The 22886-nt window shown below is 48.6% G+C and overlaps 1 protein-coding gene and 1 long non-coding RNA gene across 2 annotated transcripts in view; one reads left to right on the top strand and one right to left on the bottom strand.

Annotated features, from left to right (window-relative positions):
• LOC309516096 overlaps positions 1-11177 on the top strand; it is a 48948-nt gene extending 37771 nt beyond the window's left edge. Inside the window, exons 2-3 of the long non-coding RNA XR_014212769.1 lie at positions 9990-10198; positions 10273-11177. This is a non-coding gene — a long non-coding RNA (uncharacterized lncRNA). The remainder of the gene's footprint in view (positions 1-9989; positions 10199-10272) is intronic.
• Positions 2780-22661, bottom strand: SPIB (Spi-B transcription factor). Its single transcript, XM_082194535.1, has 6 exons — positions 22381-22661; positions 16195-16222; positions 15692-15779; positions 8853-9055; positions 5451-5598; positions 2780-4059 (listed from the first exon to the last, which is right to left on the bottom strand). The coding sequence occupies exons 1-6, from the start codon at positions 22401-22403 to the stop codon at positions 3761-3763; spliced, it is 789 nt and encodes a 262-aa protein (XP_082050661.1). The 5' UTR covers positions 22404-22661; the 3' UTR covers positions 2780-3760.
• Positions 22662-22886: the final 225 nt, after the last annotated feature.

The raw sequence follows: 22886 nt of genomic DNA, 5'->3' as shown, positions 1-22886 counted from the left end.
AGGAAAAGACCAAAGAACGAGGTACAAAAAAGGGAAAAGGAAGAGAGGGGGGGAATAGAAACAATTAACAAATTTGGAAGATTGGCAGAATTCAAAATGAAGTTTATTTCCTTGACATCTGATGGGAGGGCGTTCCACAGGGCAGGTGCCACTACCAAGAAGGCCGTGTGCCCGATTCCCTGTAATTTCACTTCTCGCAGTGAGGGAACCAGCAAAAAGGCCCTCAGAACTGGACCTCAGTATCTGGGCTGAATGATGGGATGGAGATGCTCCTTCAGGTATGCAGGGCCAAAGCCCTGTATAATGGCCCTAGTACTCATCTCCTTCTCTGTGTGAGATCCCACAAATGCCACAGCCAGTTGAGAAAAGACAGTTTGGGGCAAGACAGGTCCATGGAGTGACTCAGTAGAAGGCAGCTTCTATCACAGCCCAGCTCATCTCCTTCACCTGCATGAACAGCAACGCCAGGTAAGCCTTACAAATGCGACAGGCAAGGCCAAGAATGTAACACCATTACAGAGAAGGGCCTGTCTGTTTCAACAGAGGCCAGGAATAGCCGGCATTCTTGCTCGCGCTGCCAAATTATGGGACAAGGATTTGAAACTTCCTCTTGGAGAAGATAAACGTATCGAAGGGTTGATGGTGGAAGGAGGAGGGAGGGAGTGGGGCAGAACAGCCACGTTTGCCCACTCCCATTCCCTGCCAGGTTTCTGTCAGACCGCCATTGAAAGAAGGGATTCTGGTTGTGGAAATATCCTTCTTGGTACAAGTAGTTTTTTGGAATCCAGACTTCTGCAAGGGATTATCTCAAATTAGGATTTAGTGCCCCCGTGTGGCCACAGGAGAGCATCTTGTTGGGAAGCCATGAGTAAGGGCATGCAAAACTAAAAGCCAGTTTCTTGTGCGTATAGCAGAAGAATCAAATGGTAAGAAGTTTCCTAGGTTCCTGGTGTATATGCTCCAGTTGTACCAGGCATGGTCCCTGCTTTCTAGCAGCTTTTCCTGATTTACAGCTGACTTTACCCACTTTAAGGGACGCAGGTGGCGCTGTGGGTTAAACCACAGAGCCTAGGGCTTACAGATCAGAAGGTCAGTGGTTCGAATCCCCGTGACGGGGTGAGCTCCTGTTGCTCGGTCCCTGCTCCTGCCAACCTAGCAATTCGAAAGCATGTCAAATTGCAAGTACGGTAGATAAATAGGTACCACTCCGGCGGGAAGGTAAACGGCGTTTCCGTGCGCTGCTCTGGTTTGCCAGAAGCGGCTTAGTCATGCTGGCCGCATGACCCGGAAGCTGTACGCTGGCTCCCTTGGCCAGTAAAGCGAGATGAGCGCTGCAACCTGAGTCAGCCATGACTGGACCTAATGGTCAGGGGTCCCTTTACCATTACCAACTTTACAGAAGACAATAATCCTCTTTTGGAAGGGCTTGCCGATTCAAGTCTACTTTAAACCAGAAGCGCAAAGCTAGAACCTAGAGAACAGGCCAACTTGCCTGGTCTCTGTTTTCTGCCACAATGGTAACATGAATTATATTCCTGTTTAACCAATGCCCATTGTGTCTGTGTTTGCATCTATGCAAACTGGTGTTCTCTTCTCTCTTTTGGGGGCGATGCCTTCATTTTATAAACCGCTGCTCCTATTTTGACTTTTTGGAAAGACTGCCAAAGTCTTCCTTCCTCTACACGCCAGATAAAACTCTGCCTCGTCACTGCATATGCACTATGTATTTAAAGCACATTGTTGTTGCTTAGTTGTTTAGTCGTGTCCGACTCTTCATGACTCCATGGACCAGAGCTCACCAGGCACTCCTGTCTTCCACTGGCTTCACTCAACTGCAGTTTTCCCCTCACAAAGCTACAATTTCCAGTACCCAACTGTAGTTTGCCCCTCACAAAGCTACAATTTCCAGTACCCTTAACATTCTAAAGTTCCAAGAATTATCATTTTTTGGTGGGGATGGGTGGGGAATGTGTGTATGCAACGTAAGAGTAGTTCAGCTTTTTCAGTCATTGCAATTTTGCGATGCCTCCAGGGAGCTGTGTGACCCAAGTGACACCCCAACATGCACACATTCTCTGTTTCCCCTCCCAGCTCATCCTCAGCTGATTTGTACAAATCCGTAGCATGGGGTGGGGGAGAGAATTATTCCCCCACTGCAGTGCTAGCCTGGTCCAAGATGTTCTTCTCCATTCAGCCCAGCATCACAGAGAGAAGGGGAAAGTGCCATCTCTGCTTTTCAGATCCATCTGAAAAGCAGAGAGGACGATATTTCCTCCTCGCTATGGCAGTGCGTTGGGAGGGAGACAGTGACTTCTCTGCCCAACCCACTGTGTAGATGCTAAGTCTCAGGATATCTCCCAAGGGACAGCGGGGAAAGCTCGTGGTCTTGCAAGGATGCCAAGAAGTCTTTGCACAATCTGCTCTGGAGCACTGAAAGCATATCTAAAGACAAGTTAATCCATAAGAATATTTTTGTAGTCTCGCTCTGCAAAAGATCTGGAGTTAGATGTAAGCCGGGATGGAGTGCAATGTTTAAAAAAAGAGTCCCCAAAATAGAATCCATGCAATGGTGTAGTCTTGAGCGACTAAGGATCTCGTTCAAAGCTCGCCTCTGCCATGAGTGTACGCACCAATCCCTAGGGGCCAATGAGGTCCCTTTACCCCCCACCCCATAAAATATTTGAGGGAGCTCACCCCCCTCCAAAGCTGATGGACACTGCCATTCACAGCCTCCCATTCCCCATTGCTCCAGAACAAGGTTTTAATGACCCCCTCCAAATTAGCCAAACTCCTTAAAAATTTATTTGCAAATTTTACAATTTATACAGAAGAGATCCATTTAAAAAATAATAATCAGATTTTGTACAAAAACAAACAAACAAACCCTTCAGGAGACTGAAACCCAACCAAACCCCCAGACCTATGGCGTTAAATAAACATCTTGCCTACATATATATACATATACACACAGACAGAACTCCTGGACAAGAATTTTTGGTTCCTCTGCCCCACCTAAGCAAAGCAATATGCTGCTTCTAGAAATCCCAGCACCTTGCATAAATACTCACAAAAGCTCCTTCTGTTTTAAAACTACCAGTTTTAAACTGCTAGCCAGGGTGGAGGGGGGGGCAGAGAGTGACCTCAGTGACACCCCTCAGACCAAACTTTGGCCCCAGTCCAGCAGAGCAAATCCACCACCCCACACAGAGTACCACCACCCACCTAGTTCCTATTTCACAGCGTAGTCCCCCCCCACCTCATCAGAAGGTAACCACATGGACCCCTTTGCCTCCCCCGTACTGTGATTAACCTCCCCACACCCCCTTTTTTCCGTACTCCACCAAGGAAAAATATGGATCAGGCCCTGCTGAAAGAGCCCTCCCTCCCAATCAACCCAGGCAAAGCCAACAGCCTCCTAAGGATCCCAGAATGCTTCACTCCACCTCTGCTGTATCATACTTTACCCTCACCCTACCATGACAGTCCAAGCAGCCCGATTTCTGCTAAAGTGCATACCTCCCACCCCTCTGGTGGAAGATCTCGGTGCCTTCACACCTGGCCTCCTTGACTGTAACCTACTGGAGCCCCCACCCCACCCTGATTTGGGTCTTCCCATCTCTTCCCACCCAGCCTAGATTCTTTCACGAAGTTTGGTTGAAGGCACCAGAAAGCGGGTGGTCTGGAGAAGGCAGAGAATGGAGGTCCAGTCATTATTAATGGCCCCAGCCCCGTATTCTTGCAGCGGGTGGGTGGGTGGAGTTTAGGAGGTGGCCGACTGCGCCAGCAGAGTGGTCCCAAACTGGTAGGTGAGCTTCTTCTTGACCTTGCGAATTTCGCCCGTCTTGCTGTAGTTGCGCAGCGCCCGAGCCATTTTCTGGTAGGTCATCTTCTTGCGGTTGCCCTTCTGCTGTCCCCAGCGATGCGCCAGCAGCTCCTTGTGCTTCGAGGAGAACTGGAAGATCCCTGCGTCGCGGTGCACCCACCACACGCATTCCTTCATGTCGCCGCGCTCAAGGAGCTCCAGCAGGAACTGGTAGAGGCGCAACTTCCGTCGGGAGCCTGCGGAGGGCGACAGACAAACAAAAATCGTCAGCGCAATGCTCTCCATGCCCAACAACTGGCGTTGAGTGGAGATTAGGAAAATAGCCATCATGCCTATTGAGGGTACCTGAAGGAGCGTCTCCAACCCTGTCGTTCAGCCCGGACACTGAGATCTAGCTCTGAGGGCCTTCTGGCGGTTCCCTCACTGCAAGAAGTGAGGTTACAGGGACCCAGGCACAGGGCCTTCTTGGTAGTGGCACCCACCCTGTAGAATGCCCTCGCATCAGATGTCAAGGAGATGAATAGCTATAGAACCCTTAGAAGACATCTGAAGCCAGCTGTATAGGGAAGTTTTTAATGTTTATGGTTTTATTATGTTTTTATAAGGTATGGTAAACGTAAAAAGACGACTATGGGGTTATGGCACTCATCTCGCTTTCAGGCCAAGGGAGCCAGCGTTTGTCCACAGACAGCTTTCCAGGTCAGATGGCCAGGATGACTAAACCTCTTCTGGCACTACAGAACACCATGAGGGTAACCAGAGCGCACAGAAATGCCGTTTACCTTCCCGCCACAGCGGTACCTATTTATCTACTTGCACTGGCATGCTTTCAAACTGCTAGGCTGGCAGGAGCTGGGACAGAGCAATAGGCACTCACCCCATCGTGGGAATTCGAAGCGCCGACCTTCTGATCGGCAAGCCCAAGAGGCTCAGTGGTTTAGACCACAGCGCCACTCGCATTCCTTTTTGGTATGATAAACATAGTGTTGGCTCCAGGGTTTTGTGGGTGCTCAGACAAGGCACCCTCTATGGGCCCACTTTAGCTGGGAGATCAGAGACTGCAAACTCAAGGACTCTTTCAGGCAAAACACCAGCCTTCTTGGCAGTACCCTATAAGTGGTGGCTCTTTTTGGGGCAGGGGTCAACGCACAACCCCTGGGCAGCAGCATCCTCTCAACTTCACTGATTTACTTCTTGACATGCGGTGAGTATTTCTGCATGTGTGTGCAGAAACATACACACAAGATGCATGGTCTTGCTGAGTGCTAAAAACATGGTGTTATGTATTGAGTTGAATAGGATCCAAACTGCAGCAGTCTGATTGGTCCTAGAACAATAGGATTCAGAATGCAGCAGTCTGATTGGTCCTAGAACAATGCAGCAGTATGATTGGTTGGCAGGAACCACCCAATCCTGCTCCAGATAGAAGTGAATCCACAACCTGATTGGCTTACAGTAGAATTCCGGAATTAGCCAATCATGTGCAGCCCATTGTGTAAATAATGTATATAAAGCAGCTACTGTGAGGGGACTTCCATTCATTCCTTCTCACCACTATGAGCTGAATAAAGAGCATGAAATCACTTTGCAACTCTGAGTATATTTCACATGGGATGGAGGCACCCACCTGAATCAAAACCAGGTGAGAGATTCTCATCCAAGTCGCTGTCGGAGGACACCTCAAGGTTCCGACTCTCCCTGTGGAATTCCTCTTCTTCCGACGAGGGGCTAGGCACTTCCCTGGGAAGAGGGTACTGCTCGTAGGGGAGGTAAATCTGTAGATGTCCATGGGATGGAGGGGTAAAAAAACCACAGCAGTCGTTAGCCAAAGAGGAACGTCCTTGCCCAGGAAGTCAGGACCAAACTACATGTTACACAGGAAGGCCATGGTGGGATTCCCCTAATGTTCTCGTTCATTTAATGTCTATAGTACCCTTCATCCGAAGCTCACAGGGTGGTTTAGAATATAAAAACACAAAAAGACACAACACAGTAACAATCAAAAACACTCCCCTCCACCTGAGCCCTTGGGTGATACAGGAGGGGAAGAAAAAGAGGTTATTTTTTTCTTCCCCATAGAAGACTCCTGATCTAGGCCGGCCAGAGCTCTGGCTGAGTCCTCTCATTAGGGACTAGGAACGTGTCGCTATGTGTTAGGACCAAAATGACACATTACGCAGGAGAACGGTGATAGGATCTTCTGGGTGCTCTGTTTACTTTTTGACTAACAGTAGCAGCAGGGGGGGGAATGGGAGATAGGGCGATTGGGGAGGATAATGCTATCAGTTGCTGCTAGCCAAGATGGCTGTCAGAGGGAGTAATCCCTCTGAATACCAGTTCCTGGTATTCTTAGGAGGGCTGGATGTTTATTGAGCTTGGGTCCTGCATCTCAGTTTACCGCAAGCATCTGACTGGCCACTGGGAGAACAGGATACTAGACTATAAAGGAACCGCTGGCCTGATCTAGAAGGTGCTTCTTGAATGTTATGATGAGAGGACCTACCAATTTGATCAGAGCAGTGGTGCCTGGGGGGAGAGAGTAGTTAATCTTTCCCCTCAGATGCCATTTTCCGCTTATCAAAACCACTCAACCCCCCATGGCTACAGCTTTGGACTACAGCTACAGAACCCAGATAAGGCAAAACAGATAACCCCTTTTTCTGTTTCAGATTAATCTGGGGCCACATCTACACACCAGTACATTTAAAGCATGCCTATACCGCTTTAAACTGTCTTTCACAGCACCCTCATACCACTTTAACAGCCATGGAGAATCCTGGGAACTGTGGTTTGCTAGAGGTGCTGATCTCGCAGAGTCACAATCCCCAGCAACAAGAGCAAGCTACAGTTCCCAGGATTCTCCATGGCTGCTAAAGCGGTATGAGAGGGCTATAAATGTGTAGTCTGGGTTAGGACTGGGCAATAGATCGATATATCATCCAAAGCCGGTTTGGAAGTCCACATCGTGCTATCGGTTTCATAATTTTTGATGTGGCAATATATTGTGAATCATGATGTGTGTGTGCGCGCACACGCTATGCAAAAAAATCATCATGTGAGGGAAACCGTGAAGCCAGCTAATGCTTCCTATTGATTCCTGCAGCCTCTGTTAACTGTCAGCTCAGCCCTCCACTGCCTAATGCAGGGGGCATCAAATCCCATGAGCAGGCGCCATCAAAAAATCATGACACTGGAAAAACTGTGAAGCCAGCTAGTGCCTCTACATAGTAAAGGTAAAGGGACCCCTGACCATTAGGTCCAGTCGTGACCGACTCTGGGGTTGCAGCACTCATCTCGCTTTATTGGCCGAGGGAGCCAGCATACAGCTTCCGGGTCATGTGGCCAGCAGGACCAAGCCGCTTCTGGCAAACCAGAGCAGCGCATGGAAACACCGTTTACCTTGCTGCCGGAGCGGTACCTATTTATCTACTTGCACTTTGACGTGCTTTTGAACTGCTAGGTTGGCAAGAGCAGGGACTGAGCAACGTGAGCTCACCCCGTCGCGGGGATTCGAACCGCTGACCTTCTGATCGGCAAGTCCTAGACTCTGTGGTTTAACCCACAGTGCCACCTGCGTCCTTGCCTCTACATAGCTCCATCCTTATTTTAGACGTTGTGATATATTAGTATATTTATATATGTTTAACTGGTGATATATCACAATGTTGAAAACTAAATATTGCCCAGCCCTAGTCTGGGTGTAACCAAGAACTCATTGTCACCCTTTTTATGTACAACAGCTACAAGGATGCTGCTTGCCCAGAGCTGGAAAGACAATAAGATACCTACTAGGGCGGACTGGCAGATGAAATTACTGGACTATGCAGACATGGCAAGATTAACCGGGAATATCAGAAATCAGGAGGATCAAAACTTCAACAGAGAATGGGATAAATATAGATTGTATTTGAAGGACCACTGTAAACAGTTGAACTCTTTGGCAGGTTTTAAATAACTCCTGCAATGGCTTTGGATACAATGGAGGGTTGTAAATTAGATGGACTTATAATATGCAGTTGAAAGAGTTACTTAAAGAACCCACAGCGGGGAGGAGGGAAGCCCTAGGATTCGGAGGAATCTTGTGTAAAGTTTTAATATTTGCAAGAAAATTATCTGTGTAAATGAATTTGTAAAGTCAAATACATTGGTACCTCTGGATGCGAACGGGATCCGTTCCGGAGCCCCATTTTCATTCTGAAGCAAACGCAACCGGCACCCACATGTTTGCACGTGCACTGGTCGCAATTCGCCGCTTCCGCGCATGTGCGTGACGGCATTTTGAGCATCTGCGCATGCGCGAGCGGCGAAACCCGGAAGTACCACACGTCGTTACTTATGGGTCGCCGCGGAGCACAACCCAAAAATATTCATCCTGAAGCTACTTCAACACTAGGTATGACTGTAAAAACTTTAAAATAAAATAATAAAAAAACTCATTGGCACCCATCAGCACTTCCCAAAACCCACAGACCCATAGCTGTCAACTTACAGATTTGAAAATATGGGACCAGCAGCCAAAATAAGGGATTTTAGTCAACTAGCTCCCGAGCCAAAGGCAGAAAGCCCAGCCAGCCCAGCAGCCAAATGAAGCCTCAAGTGGTGGTTCCCACGGCGCAGCAACCCGGCAAAGGGGGTGCAGCAAGGAAAACCACCATCACCGCTCCGCTGGGAAGCGTTGAGCAAAGGCGAGTCCCCAGGCAACACAGCCAATTTGATCGGCACAAGGCATGCAAGCTCCACCCCCCAGTCATTCTTAGACTCCTTATTGGGTGAGCAACGCAGCCAAGCAACACAGTTGGAGCCTCCCTCCTCCCTGGCCGGCAGGCAGGGAGGGAGAGGAGCTGCTTCCTTTGAAACCCGGGAAATTTAAGGGACATCATCAATAAGGGACAGCAGCGGGACATGACGCTGGGATAAGGGAGTTTCCCGCCAAATAAGGGACGCTTGACAGCTATGCACAGACCCCACTCCCTTCCCAGGTCCTGGCTTTCTGTCGCCCCGCCCCAAATGGACTAGGCGCCGCCTTCACCTGGGTGTTGTAGTCTTCCTTGGGTGCGAGGCACATGTTCTGCGTGGGTACCACTCCCTCCTGGCTGTAGACAGAATCCATGGAGAGCTGTGGGTAAGAACTATGCAGGTAGGAGACTTGGACATTCTGCAGCTGGGCCAGCTGCCCCACCTCATAGCCTTCATAGCCAGGCTCCTGCATCTCCAGCCAGTTCATGCAAGACTCTGAAAAGCAAGGGGCCGCGACGTCAGAAAGGAGACCCAAGAGAACAAGCCAACGAGTCAGGAGCAGGGAACCTTTCATAGCCTGGGGGCCACATTCCCTGGGCGCAGCAAGCTTTCAGGGGCCGCATGCTATTGGTGGGCAAATGCCAGCGCCAAATGTGGGTAGGGCAATGGATGTAAACGTTGTACAGTAGGCTAGTTTACATGTACACAAACAAGCACTCCTCTAACCCAGGCAAGCAAGAGATATTCTCAGAGGACCTATTCCAGCCAGGCCAAAAAAAAAACACACACCTGGAATACGGTGTCCATTTCTGGACACCATAATTTAGGAAGGATGTTGACAAGCTGGAACGTGCGCAGAGGAGGGGAACTAAGACGATCAAGGGTCAAGAAGCCAAGCCTTATGAGGAATGGTTGAAGGAGCTGGGTATGTTTAGCTTGCGAGAAAGGAGGCACAATAGCCATCACCAAATATCTCAATAGCTGTCACGTGGAAGATGGAGCAAGTCTTGTTTTCTCCTGCTCTGGAGGGCAGGACTTTCATTTCATTTATTTTCATTTATTGAATTTATTTACCGCCCAATACCTGGACTTTCTCTTCCAAGGGCTTCACGTTACAGTGGTACCTTGGGTTACAAACGCTTCAGGTTACAGACTCTGCTAACCCAGAAGTAGTATCTCAGGTTAGGAACTTTATTTCAGGATAAGAACAGAAATCAAATGGCAGCAGCAGGGAGGCCCCATTAGCTAAAGTGGTGCTTCAGGTTAAGAACAGTTTCAGTTAAGAACAGACCTCCAGAACGAATTAAGTTCTTAACCAGAGGTACCACTGTGCTAGAAAGGTGATTCCAACAGCAGTGGTACATCGGGTTAAGAACTTAATTCGTTCTGGAGGTCCATTCTTAACCTGAAAAACTGTTCTTAACCGGAGGTACCACTTTAGCTAATGGGGCCTCCCGCTGCCAGAGCATGATTTCTGTTCTCATCCTGAAGCAAAGTTCTTAACCCGAGGTACTTTTTCTGGGTTAGCGGAGTCTGAAACCTGAAGCGTCTGTAACCTGAGGTACCACTGTAAACATCAGGTGGAACTTTCAGACAGTAAGAGCTGTTTGGCAGCGGAACAGTTTGCTTCAAGAGGTTGTGGGCTAGAATAGAATAGAATAGAATAGAATAGAATAGAATAGAATAGAATAGAATAGAATAGAATAGAATAGAATAGATTCTATTCCTTGGAGGTTTTTAAAGCAGAGGTTGGATGGGGCCACCTGTCATGGATGCTTTAGCTAAGATTCCTGCATTGCAGGGGGTTGGGCTAGATGACCCCTGGGGTCCTGTTCCAGCTCTACAGTTCTATGATTTTACTCAAGGAGGGTGTGAAGCAGGGTGAGTGGGCAGTGCCCCATCTGTTCTAATGGACCAGTCTCTGCCCTTCAAAAGTTTGCCTCGGTAGCTTCTCCTCCTCCTGTTTCCCCTTCTCTGCTTTGTGAATCCTGGAGCCCTCGCTCCCAACATCCACTTGGATCTCTTGGGTATGAGAGCAGGAGGGTTGAGGGTTGCATTACGCAGGTCAGGCTACAAAGGCTTTTCTTCTGTGTGCAAATGCCTCAAGCCATCGATTTTGCATAGGGAACAGCAGGTACATACAGTACTGGCTGCAGGCCCGAAATGTCTCCTCTCCCCATTAGAGGGCAGAGTTTTTGAAACCAATATCCAGACCCTATCTCCAAAGAGTGAACTCACTTCTCTGAATGTGAATTCTTATCCAATCAAAATGCCATACAAAAGGAAAAGATATTAGAAGGCTTAGGAGAGCCCCAGGGTTTGTAGAATACATTTGGGGCTGTATTACCTTGAAGAAATAGGAGAACAGAGAAGGAAAGGCAAGGAGTAGAGGCCAAAGCCTTGGGAGAAGACGTACCTTGTCGAAAGCTATTTATTTTTTTAAAAAATGTTGTGTTAGAGGGAGCAGAGAAGCAAGCAAAAGAGGAACCTGAAACAGTGTAGTGCAAAGTTTAGGCCGCAATCCTAATCCCCTTAACCAGGGAATAAAAACCCCATTTAATTTACTAGGATTTTCTGTGGCACTGTGGGTTAAACCACAGAGCCTAGGACTTGCTGATCAGAAGGTTGGCGGTTCGAATCCCCGTGCTGGGGTGAGCTCCCGTTGCTCGGTCCTGCCAACCAACAATTCGAAAGCACGTCAAAGTGCAAGTAGTTAAATAGGTACCGCTCCGGCGGGAAGGTAAATGGCGATTCCGTGCGCTGCTCTGGTTCGCCAGAAGCGGCTTCGTCATGCTGACCACATGACCTGGAAGCTGTACGCCGGCTCCCTCGGCCAGTAAAGTGAGATGAGCGCCGCAACCCCAGAGTCAGCCACGACTGGACCTAATGGTCAGGGGTCCCTTTACCTTTACCTCCAAGTAAACATGGATAGAATTGCTCTGTTAGCCGTGATGAAAGTATCATCTACTGAAAATACTTATGTCTCACTTTATATAGCCCAAACAGGTTCTGAAAAGCGGCATAACAAAAGAGTCTCGAAATAAAATTGCACTAAAGACGGATGTGACAGCTGTACTTCAAAGTTGGCAGGATAAAGCCCCACCATCCATTGCTGAGTAGTCTGAAGGTCTTACTCCCACTTTCTGCAGTTGAACGTATATCTTATCATTGTCAGTCTACATTAGATATCTATTTGGGGACACACACACACACACATTTTTGTTGCAGGATGGATTATTCTTAACGTGAGCCGATGCTGTTTCATAGAATCACAGAACTGTAGAGTTGGAAGAGATCTTGAGTATCATCTAGTTCAACCCTCTGCAATGAAGGAATATGCAGCTGTTCTTTCCGGGTTACGCCAACAATAAAAAATAGGGGGAGGAGAAGATGGGAATGAGATGGAGCCAGGATTTTGCAGGCAGCATTCCCTGCCCTCATCCTCAGTCTTCCCTAGTGTCATTGCAGAAAGCAGCTTCCCGCCAAAATCCTCTTCTGAGGTGAGGGGGTCTGGCTGAACTAAGAGAATGATAGAAGGCAAATAAAAGAGAGATAAAGAAGGAGCCAAAGAGCGAAGGGTTTGAAAAAAGACAAAAAGGAAGAGTAGCAGATTAAACCCGGATCAGATAAGAGAACGGAAGCCTTAGAAAATGGTGAGGAGGATGAGCAGAAAATGGTAGCAAGTCAAACTGGGAGAGAATATTTATTTATTATTACAGCTATATTCCTCCAAGGAGCTCAAGGTGGCTGGGCTCAAAGTCACCCAGCAGGCTTCTTCGCTGAGCGGAAATTCGAACCCGGGTCTCCCAGGTCCGAGTCCAGCACTCTAGCCGCTACTGTTAAAAAAAAGACAATCAGCCAGTGCCACCGCAGAAGAAAGGGACAAGAAGAAAAGAATGGGATTTAGCAATTGGAAAGATTTGGGAATGGCAAGTTACTTTTTGCCTTTTCCTCAAGGACCTCCTCTCCCCATATGAAGTGACCTGAACCCAGCAATCATTATTTGAGGCCTGTCTTCATGTGCCTCCTCTGCGAGAGGTCCGGAAGGTGGCAACCTGAGAACAGGGCCTTTTCCGCATTGGCTCCCGATTTGTGAAATGCTCTCCCCAGTGAGGCTCTCCTAGCACCTACATTACATACCTTTAGGCGCCAGGGGAATACATTTCTCTATAACCAGACCTTTGACTGATGAAACATTTCACGGCCTTTTAAATGTTATTGTGGTGGCGGTGGTGGGGATATCGGTTTGTTTTTGTTTGTTTGTGTTCTCATTTTGTACTTTTATGTTGTGATCTTCGGATGAAGGGCAATCTAGACATTTAATTATAATTAATAATAACACATTTCTTGAGCAGGGGCCGGCAGGGTAGAAGGGAGTGGGATGGAGAACTCTCATTTTGATGTTTTGCAGTAGCTTGAACAGAAAAGGGAAGGTAAGACTAAATGCGAGCCCCCAGCAGGAGAGAAAAGGAGAGCGAGGAATAACTATTTTCTGGACAAATGAAGGTTAAGATAACGAGAGGGCATCTAGTCAGAAATGGTAGCGAGATTAGAAAAGGAAGCTGTAGAGCTGCAGGCCGTCAGCATAAAACAAGTACATTGTGGGCGTATTTGCCCCTTAAGACGGGCAAGAATAAAGGAAGTCCTAGGGCATAGCTGGGAGGCAAGCGATGAGGCCAAATGGCCTGAAGCTAAAGCAAGTCCAAGCCTGGTCAACGCCTGGAGCAGAGACTAAGTTGTGTGTTAACTTTGAATCCCGTAACAGAAGAAAGGCAAAGTAAATTAAAAAAAAAACCCATAGGGGTATGTGTGCAGAAAACCACAGAGACACATTCTGGAGCAGTTTGATCGCTTCAGTCCACTCTCTGCTTTTGGAAAAGATCTTGCAAGTTCGCTCCCTGTATGGGACAGCTGCATATGCCGGCATCGCAGGGAGTCGGACTTGATGATCCTCCCAACGCTCCGATTCTGCGGAGCCATATATTTATTCCTCAGACTGCATTTATACGCCTCGCCTTCTAACCCAAGGAGCTCAAAGCGGCGTAAATGGTCCTCGCTCCCTCCTGGCGCAACCCCAACAACGACCTGGAGGTAGTGACTGGCTCAAGGGCAGCCAGTGAGCAGGGCCGTTTTACCCATAGGTGCTAGGGGTGCAGGGCACCCGGGGGTCAGGCTCTCAGGGGCGCCAGGCCGAGAGTCCGGGGCCCGAGAGTTGAGTCAGGGAAGAGCCCGACCGTCGGTCGGAGCGCAGTGGCAAGCTCTTCTGCTGCGGGTAGCTCTGCGCTGCGAGTTCGGGGGCAACCAAGACGCAACCAGTGAGACGCTGAGGCGGCTGGTCAGTTCCACCCTCCTGCGTGCCTGGGCCTGGCCAACCTGGGGGGGGGTGGATCTTTGCACCCCGTGCAGCATATGCTTAAGACAGCCCTGCCAGTGAGCTCTGTAGCCAAGTGGGAATTTGAGCCCTGGCCTCCCCAGGCCCTAATCCTGGCACTCTTAAGAACCCGACACGCCGGCTCACTTATGCAGAGGCCAGGGATGGGTTGGTGTGTGGAGGGTGTTGCTAGAAAGGCGGAAGGGTTCAGCGCAAACGCTGAGATCCAGCTCCGAGGGCCTTCTGGCAGTTCCCTCCCTGCGAGAAGTGAGGTTACAGGGAGCCAGGCAGAGGGCCTTCTCGGTAGTGGCACCCGCCCTGTGGAACGCCTTCCCAATCAGATGTCAAGGAGATGACCTTTAGAAGACATCTAAAGGCACCTGTGTATGGGGAAGTTTTTAATGCTTAATGTTTTGTTATGTTTTGTATGTGCTGGGAGCTGCCCAGAGTGGCTGTTGCAACAAATATTATTATTATTATTATTATTATTATTATTATTATTATTATTATTATGCACTGCTGAGCAGGAGTGGGAAGGCCCATCAAACTAGCCAGGCTGTGAGCTTCTTGGGTGAAAGGCAGAATAAAAAACCAAACAAAGAATGCATACTGATAAGCTGCCATATCTACACACCAGCTCTGCCTTGCCACCCAATGCAGCAAAACTACTCTGCAGATGTGGCAGGAAGCAGATGCTGGGTGGGCGGTCGATCTCTGGATTATAATAATTTTATTATGTATACCCTGCCCATCTGGCTGGGTTGCCCATTAAGGGTACACCAGAGTAGATTGGCAACTTGGTGCCAGAGGTCAAAAGTGGCAGGCCAGCCCCGGATTGGATTATCCTGATCTTCAGGCAACTTCCAGCAAGTCTACAAAGCCCAAACACAGTATCTCTCTCTGCAAATAATACAGAGTGCCTATCTGTGGCAGGCTCCCACCAAGGCCTGTATAGATGCAAGCACATCCCAGAAATCAGATGGCAGCCACTGATTAAATGCAGATTGCGCAAGCGAGCGGGGCAGGTGGGGAGGGGGGAGGAAGAGAGAGAGAGAGACTCGTCTGTTCTAAACAGGAAAGCCATGCATGACTCTTCTGCAGGCCGCCTTAACGGCTAGGCAAAAGAGGGTCACATGCAAATCGGCGAGTGAGAGAACAAGAACTTACATTTGTTCATTCAGTATGTAGAGGAAGGGTAGTCAACCTGGTGCCCTCACAACGCAGGGACTCCCTGTTCCCATCAACATGGTCCATGTTGTACCCACGTGATATATAATATGCCTCCTATAATATGCCTCCTACAATTAGTTTGCATGCAGCTGTGCGCACACCATACATTTGAAGCAATCCCCAAATAATTCTGAGAACTGTAGTTTGTAAGGGTGCTGGGAATTGTAGTTCTGTGAGAAGTAAACTACAGTTCTTCCCAGGATTCTTGAAGCCGGGGGCATGGGCGTCATGTGCTTTAAATGTATACTGTGTGTGCAACCCTGGTCTCCTGTAAAAATTAATAATAATAATAATAATAATAATAATAATAATAATAATAATAATAATATTGGCTTTTTTAAGCCAGAGCTCAGCTCCAGTACCTCTCAGGTAAGAGAACAAGGGAGAAGTTCATGGTGAGCTTCAGCACCTCCTTTTCTAGAAAAATAACACTGATGATAATAATGATTTATTACTTATACCCCGCCCATCGGTTCGAGTTGCCCCAGCCATTCTGAGCAGCCACTCCCCAGCACTAAGACATGCCTTACCTGGGGAGCTCTCGGGGTCTGCAAGGCAGGAAGCAAACGTGGGTTCTTGTTTGCAAGAGTCCAGGTCATAGATGCAGCCGCTGGGAAACTGGGAAGACGACAGACAGGCCTGTGAGCAACATTAAAACCCCTTCACTTCACACCCTCAAATGCAACAAGGACCTAGGAAGACTCCCAGTCTCTAAACCCACCCCGGTCTGCTTCCACTAAGAAAACGAAAGGAAAGCCTGTGGTTAAGAGCACATGCGAATGGCCCCAGGTTCAGGACCCCAGTATCTCTAGGTAGGGCTGGGAATTCCCCCTGTTTGGAACCCTGGAAAGCTGCTGCCAGCCAGTGTCGGCCATATGAGCTAGATGAGCCAATGGTCCGACTCAGTGCAAAGCCGTTCCTTACATTTCCATCTTGGCTTCTGAGCTACACAGCTCTCAACAAAATCCCACTTTGAAATCTTCTTCTCTCACTCAGACCAGTAAAATGCAAGGATTCTGGGCCACATACTTACCATATAGCCATACTGGGACCCTTCGAACCTGCCAAGATAGAAGGGAAATTGGTTAGCAGATTTTATCATAATCATCATTATTAACAGACACGTTTACAGCACCATCCTACATATTCTACCAATAGAAACTGTTGGTCAAGATTTGAGTGACAGCCCTAGTCGCTACTAAACTAGCAATTAAACCAATTAAGGCTTGCTGTTCTGCCAGTTACTAATTATCTGAGTGCCACTTATTCCTTGCAAAGGGATTTATTATATTTATCAGGTTTGAATCTTTCCTCCCACAGAAGAGGAAAGAAACAAGGAAGCATTGTTCCCATTTTACAGACGGAGGCAGGTATATTGAGGTTTGGGGCTGCTTGGTCAAATTGCACTGCACAATATTTTTCTTCAAAATGCATAATCATTTCTTCAGGGATATGTTCCCAATAATTAATACACCCTCAAAAAGAGGGCACCTACACAGTAAAGCTCAGGAACCCGGAGGGGGTGGGGACGCTTGTAGAGCAGGCGTGGGAAACCTCCAAATGTTGCTGAACTACAACTCCTATCAGCAAGGAAGGTCAATGGCCAGGGATGATGGGAGTTGTAGTTTAGCAAGAGCTCCCCAGATATGGTCTAGACCTACCCTGTCACACCAAAATTGAGACTCAGGTCAGAGCAGGGAACTGAGTGTGCATGTGTGAATCATAAGCGCTCCTGTCAATAGACAGGTAGGGAACCTGTGGCCCCTAATCAGAGGTCATGTTGCCTAGGGCTGATGTACTATACAGTGGTACCTCGGGTTAAGTACTTAATTCGTTCCAGAGGTCTGTCCTTAACCTGAAACTGTTCTTAACCTGAAGCACCACTTTAGCTAATGGGACCTCCTGCTGCCGCCGCGCCATCGGAGCACAATTTCTGTTCTCATCCTGAAGCAAAGTTCTTAACCCGAGGTACTATTTCTGGGTTAGTGGTGTCTGTAACCTGAAGTGTATGTAACGTGAAGCGTATGTAACCCGAGGTACCACTGTACAGCTTTGCCATCCCTACAACCCACAATGTTGAGTACCCAAATGCTAACTAAGCCAAAACAACTTCTTTTCTTTGTTTTCCAAGTGAGACATTTGAGCATCTAGGACAGGGGTGACCAACTCCCAAGAGACTGCGATCTACTACAGAGTTAAAAACTGGCAGAGATCTACCTCCTTTTTTGGGGTTCAGGTCAAAGTTGTTGAGTTTTTTCTAGGGGAGCCAGTGATCTACCAGCTGGACGTGCCTGATCTAGGAGACAGAAAACTGAGGCTTCACAGCAGATGTGACACAAATGTGGATCTCTCTTTTAGCTAAATGCACTGCCTTGGCCACTGGAAATTTCTCTTTGGCAATTTGTTCAGGAGCCACGCCTGAAAACACTGTGCAAACCAGGTGTGTGTGTATGTGTGTAAATACTGATATTTCCTGGAATACATCTGAAAGCACAACACTTGTGTGGGTCCAAGTCTCAGAGCCCAAAGGTAAAAGCCTCAACAGCTCCCATTAAATCATACCTATATTCTCAGTTGTGCAGCAGCCTAAATGTTGGCCTTGGGCCCAGTTTCAAACCCCTGATTGCGAAACCCCCCAAAATATTGTTACCTGCCCCAGGAATATGGTGGGCTTCTCTGGCTTAATGATAACCCATATCCTGTGCCAAGTACCCAGAACAGAAGGCCTCATATCGTCTTCCCTACACTGCGCTAGGGACAGAGATCCCAACACACGCTATGCATTTTTATAGCTGTGTGTGTTAAGCCAAAGTCAACTGCATCTAGAAGGGCAGCCTTGAACAAGTCACCCTCTCTCAGCATCAGTTTGCGCCATAAATCTGCAAAATGGGCGTAGTAAGTGACCTGCCTCGTTGGGCCACTTTTGGAGGATTTGTCAAAAAGCGCTTTTGGGAGCCCTGAAAGTACTAGAGAAACAAAAACGCCAAGTGATAAAAGTCAGACCTCTTCAAAATGTCTCTGATGGGAAACAGAGATACACAGCAAGAGAGGGAGGGGACTTTAGAAGGGAAACAGACGGGGAGGGGAGGACAGATAAAGGGAGATCACAGTCAGAGGTTAAACTGGCAAATACAGCGAAGGCAAGACTGTCAGGCAACTTACTTTCATGCAGCACACATTTAAAGTGCCCCCTCACACACACCCCAGAAAAAAAAGAATCCTAGGAATTTTAGTTTTAAGCACGTAAGAAATTTGCACATCTCTGAATTGTGTGATGGTGTTCTCCAACCACATACCCTCCAACGTTTCTCTAATGAAAATAGGGAAGTCCCATTCCATAATGATAATTTTACTTATTTATACCCCACACATCTTATTGGGTTGTCCCAGCCACTCTGGGCAGCTTCCAACAGAAATATATGTTGTTTTCCAGGGACAGTCCCAGATTTGCAGAAGCCGCCCCGGTTTCTGATTTAATTCCGGCATGTCCCACTTTTCCTTGGGACTGTCCCTATTTTCATCAGATAAATGTTGGACGGTGTGGAGTAAGGCAGCCACCGAGCCAAGGAGATAAATAACTTGACAACTTTTGGAATACATCTGTAGAGGGAAGTTTTTAAAATGTTTGTGTGTACAGGATTTGAGCACGAGAGCATCTTCCCCTCTTTCTGCGGTGCCTAGCAACTGCTATTCAGAAGCATTATAGACATCATGGCCTTATCTTCCATGAAGGGCGTTCAGGTGTTGAAGCTCTGTGAGGGGCAAATTAATGTCATGGAAAGGCAGCCCATTGCTATTTATTTGTACTATTTTTTTCCTACTTCCAGAGAAAAGGTGGGGGGGTTTCTGCCTCAGGTGCCAAAATAGCTCCGCTGGCCTTTCTGCACCTTGAATCACAGAGCGTGGGTGGGTGGAGACCATTTCCTGTTCTACCTCAAGCGGCAAAATGTCTTGGGCCAGCGCTGGAGAAAGTGGTGGCGGAAATGTCGGCGGAAATGGGGTATTACTGGTTATGGAGAAATGGGACTGAGGTAGGATAAAATATACCCCATGGGGAAATCGGGGCGATAGGCGCCTACCCCTTGTGTAATTCAATTGCTGCAACAAGAGGAAGACACTAAACAAGAAATAAACAGGGTTTATTTACCTCAAGGGGCTCTCTACAGTGGTACCTCGGGTTACAGACGCTTCAGGTTACATACACTTCAGGTTACAGACTCCGCTAACCCAGAAATATTATCTCGGGTAAAGAACTTTACTTCAGGATGAGAACAGAAATCACGCGACAGCAGCAGGAGGCTCCATTAGCTAAAGTGGTGCTTCAGTTTAAGAACAGTTTCAGGTTAAAAACCGACCTCCGGAACAAATTAAGTACAGTGGTACCTCGGGTTAAGTACTTAATTTGTTCCAGAGGTCCGTTCTTAACCTGAAACTGTTCTTAACCTGAAGCACCACTTTAGCTAATGGGGTCTCGTGCTGCCGCCGCACTGCCGCATCCCGATTTCTGTTCTTATCCTGAAGCAAAGTTCTTAACCTGAAGCACTATCTCTGGGTTAGCGGAGTGTGTAACCTGAAGCATATATAACCCCAGGTACCACTGTAAAGGGAAGGCACATTGTCCCTCTCAGTTATTTCACAGGGTGCTTAAAAACAGATCAGTTTTTGGTGGCCCATAGGAAGCTGCTGCCTTAAACTGAGTGAGACCCGTTTGCTCCATTTATACCAGTATTGTCTACACTGACTGGCAGCCACTCTTCGGGGTTTCAGGCAGGATTCGCTCCCGGCGCTGATGGGGATTGAACCCTGGGACCTTTGGCAGACCCCTGTTCCCTTTCCAGAGCTCCGATTCCCAGCGAAGAAGAACCACTTGTTAAACCACTCTGAAAATTGTAGGTCTGCAATTCTCAGAACCCTGACAAACTACAGTTCCCAGAATTCTCTGAGGGAAGCCATGGCTATTTGTAAAGGGGTCTTGGTGGCACTTTATCACATATGGTGTCAATGTGGGCCTAAGTTGGCAGGTATGAACAGTGGCGTAGCGTGGGGGGTGCAGGGGGGGCCGGCCGCACCGGGCACAACATCTGGGGGTTAGGGTTAGGGAGCGCAAATTACTTGCCTTGCCCGGGTGCTGACAACCCACGCTACGCCACTGGGTATGAAAACTGGCTCAATCAATGCTGAGGGCAGGAGGGCTGTGGATGATACTGTATACCCGACATTTGGGATGGAAAAAGCTGGACAAGGAAACTCCACACCCTCCCCTCAAACAAGGCACCACCCCAACCCCCCTCACAGTCACACTCTTGTGAGCCTAGGAAATATTCAAATCTAGCTTTCCCCACCTCAGCATTTGCATAACAGGCAAGAGGAGGGGAAGGAAAGTGAGAGGAGAAAGTTGAGGTTGGGGTGCGCTTGGGGTGGGTGAGGCGTTCAAAAGCACCCAATATTAGATTGCAAATAAATTGGGGGGGAAAGGGGCTGCTAAATTTGGAGTAGGGTCTCCGTATTTAAAGTGTAAAGTCTCTGAACCTTTTCACTGTTGCAAAAAATAAAATAAATGGGGGGAGTTGGAATTCAGCAGCTGAAGTTTTTGCCCAGCATGGTGGGAAAAGTTATACCAGAGAACTTTTCTCCTTACAGCAAGTCCTGCCTTGCAGTGGCGTAGCGTGGGGGGTGCAGGGGGGCCCGGCCGCACCGGGCGCAACATCTGGGGGTTAGGGTTAGGGGGCGCAAATCCACGGGTTAGGGGGCGCAAATCCATGGGTTAGGGGGCGCAAATTACTTGCCTTGCCCCGGGTGCTGACAACCCACGCTACGCCACTGCTGCCTTGCAAAGGAGCCCCGTTTGAAAATGTTGGCGGCAAGCTGCCTTAGAGACAAGCAGCAGCAGTTCCTGTTTCCAGGAGCATTCCAGGCATAAGGCATGGATCCTGTCCACAAAGTGACCAAGGATAAAGCCCCCACAGCATAAAAAATTGACACACACACTTCCCACTGCGTGTTCTTTCTCCTCCCATCCCCTATTTTTTTGCAATTATTCGAGAGACCATGTGGTGAGTCGTATTGGGCTTAGGCAGGAGACGTCCTGGGTTCGTATCCCAAGTTAGAGAATCATCGAATTGTTAAGAGGTGGGAGGTACCCGAGGGTCATCTAGTCCAACCCCCTGCAATGCAGGGATCTTATGCCCAACGTGAGGCTCGAACTCAAAACCCTGAGATGAGCAGTCTCATGCTAACACTGACCAAGCTATCCCAACTATCCCATTAACCTTACTGGGTGAAAAAAGCTAACACTATGCCTCAGCTTCCTCGCAGGGCTGTTGTGTGGAGAAGGAGAAAAAGGTTATGGACTGCCCTGAAGTCCTAGGTGCAGTGGCGTAGCGTGGGTTGTCAGCACCCGGGGCAAGGCAAGTAATTTGCACCCCCTAACCCATGGATGTGCGCCCCCTAACCCGTGGATTTGCGCCCCCTAACCCTAACCCCCAGATGTTGCACCCGGTCCCCCCTGCACCCCCCACGCTACGCCACTGCCTAGGTGGAAGGTTGGGATCCAAGCGTAACAATAATATGAAGTGATAGCAGCCTGGCTGTCTTTATACAAAACTGCTCCCCCAGCCCACAAAAGCTAGAAATCCAAAATTCCGGCTCTTGAGCCTTTTTTGTGGACTCACAACGTGTGCGCTTGATGCAGTTAGTTTTTAGTTAGCTCTGTTTTGAGGTCCGTTCTCGGCTTTAACAAAATCGTTGTTCCTATTTAGAGAATTCCGGGGTCCCAACAGGCACCCCGCTTTCCCTGGCCGATTTCCCTCCCGGAGAGAACCCGGGAGTTCGGGAACGCAGCCAACCTGACCCGACCTTACAGGAGTCCTCTGCTCCTCTCGGGCGCCCCTCCCTCCACCCCTTGTATGAGCCTCGGGGCAAAGACTTTTTGTCCAACTTTCACAGCCGGCAAGCAACCACCGACGGAGAAGCGAGTTGGGAGAAGAGGAGCAACTCCCAGACCCAGGGATCAAAGTTTTAAAAATGAAACAACGCCCCATCTCCAAATGCGGGAGGCGTAGGCAAATGGGTGCTTTGGGGAAAACAAATACTCTGCACATGCTCGGAGACCACTTTAAAGAATTAAGAACAAAAAAAAACCAGGGCAGATGATGCCATATATTTGTGTGCGCGCCCCTCTCTCCATAATCGAAAACACGTTAACCCCCGGTTCACTCACTGCGCGTAGTCTACGTCCAGCATCCTCAGTCCGAGGATCCTCAGGCCACCGATCCTAAACTTTCCGTCTCCGTCTGCCGATTGCAACTTGGCGGGGGGTGGGAATTATATAGCATCTCGCGGGCGGCGGAGGGAGTGATCTCACAACCGCGAAATTCCCCCCGATGGGCGTGGCCGGCCCGGGACTCTTACGCAATGTGAGGTTTCCAGTCCGGTGCGAGGAAAGGGGCGCGAGTGAGGGAGGGAGGGGAGGAGGAGGAAGGAGAGAGAGAGGGAGGGAGGCTGGGTTGGCAGCGAAGAGGGCACGCGCTTCCCCCTGCGCGATCCTCGCCCAGCAAAAGATTACGAAGCACATTAGTGCATTTTTTTCGCCACCCATTAAAAAAAAAATCGTGTCCGCGCGCCCAGGGATTTGCTGACCATTGCTGTTTTTAGACCACTCTGACGATTTGTACTTTCTGTGTGTTGCATTTCGTGTTTTATTGGATTTTTAAGCAACGCTTGGTA

Source organism: Podarcis vaucheri, assembly GCF_965113315.1.
Source record: "Podarcis vaucheri genome assembly, chromosome: 13".
Lineage (NCBI taxonomy): Eukaryota > Metazoa > Chordata > Lepidosauria > Squamata > Lacertidae > Podarcis > Podarcis vaucheri.
The sequence above is the reverse complement of the archived record's forward strand: the minus strand, read 5'-3'. Positions and strand labels throughout refer to the sequence as shown.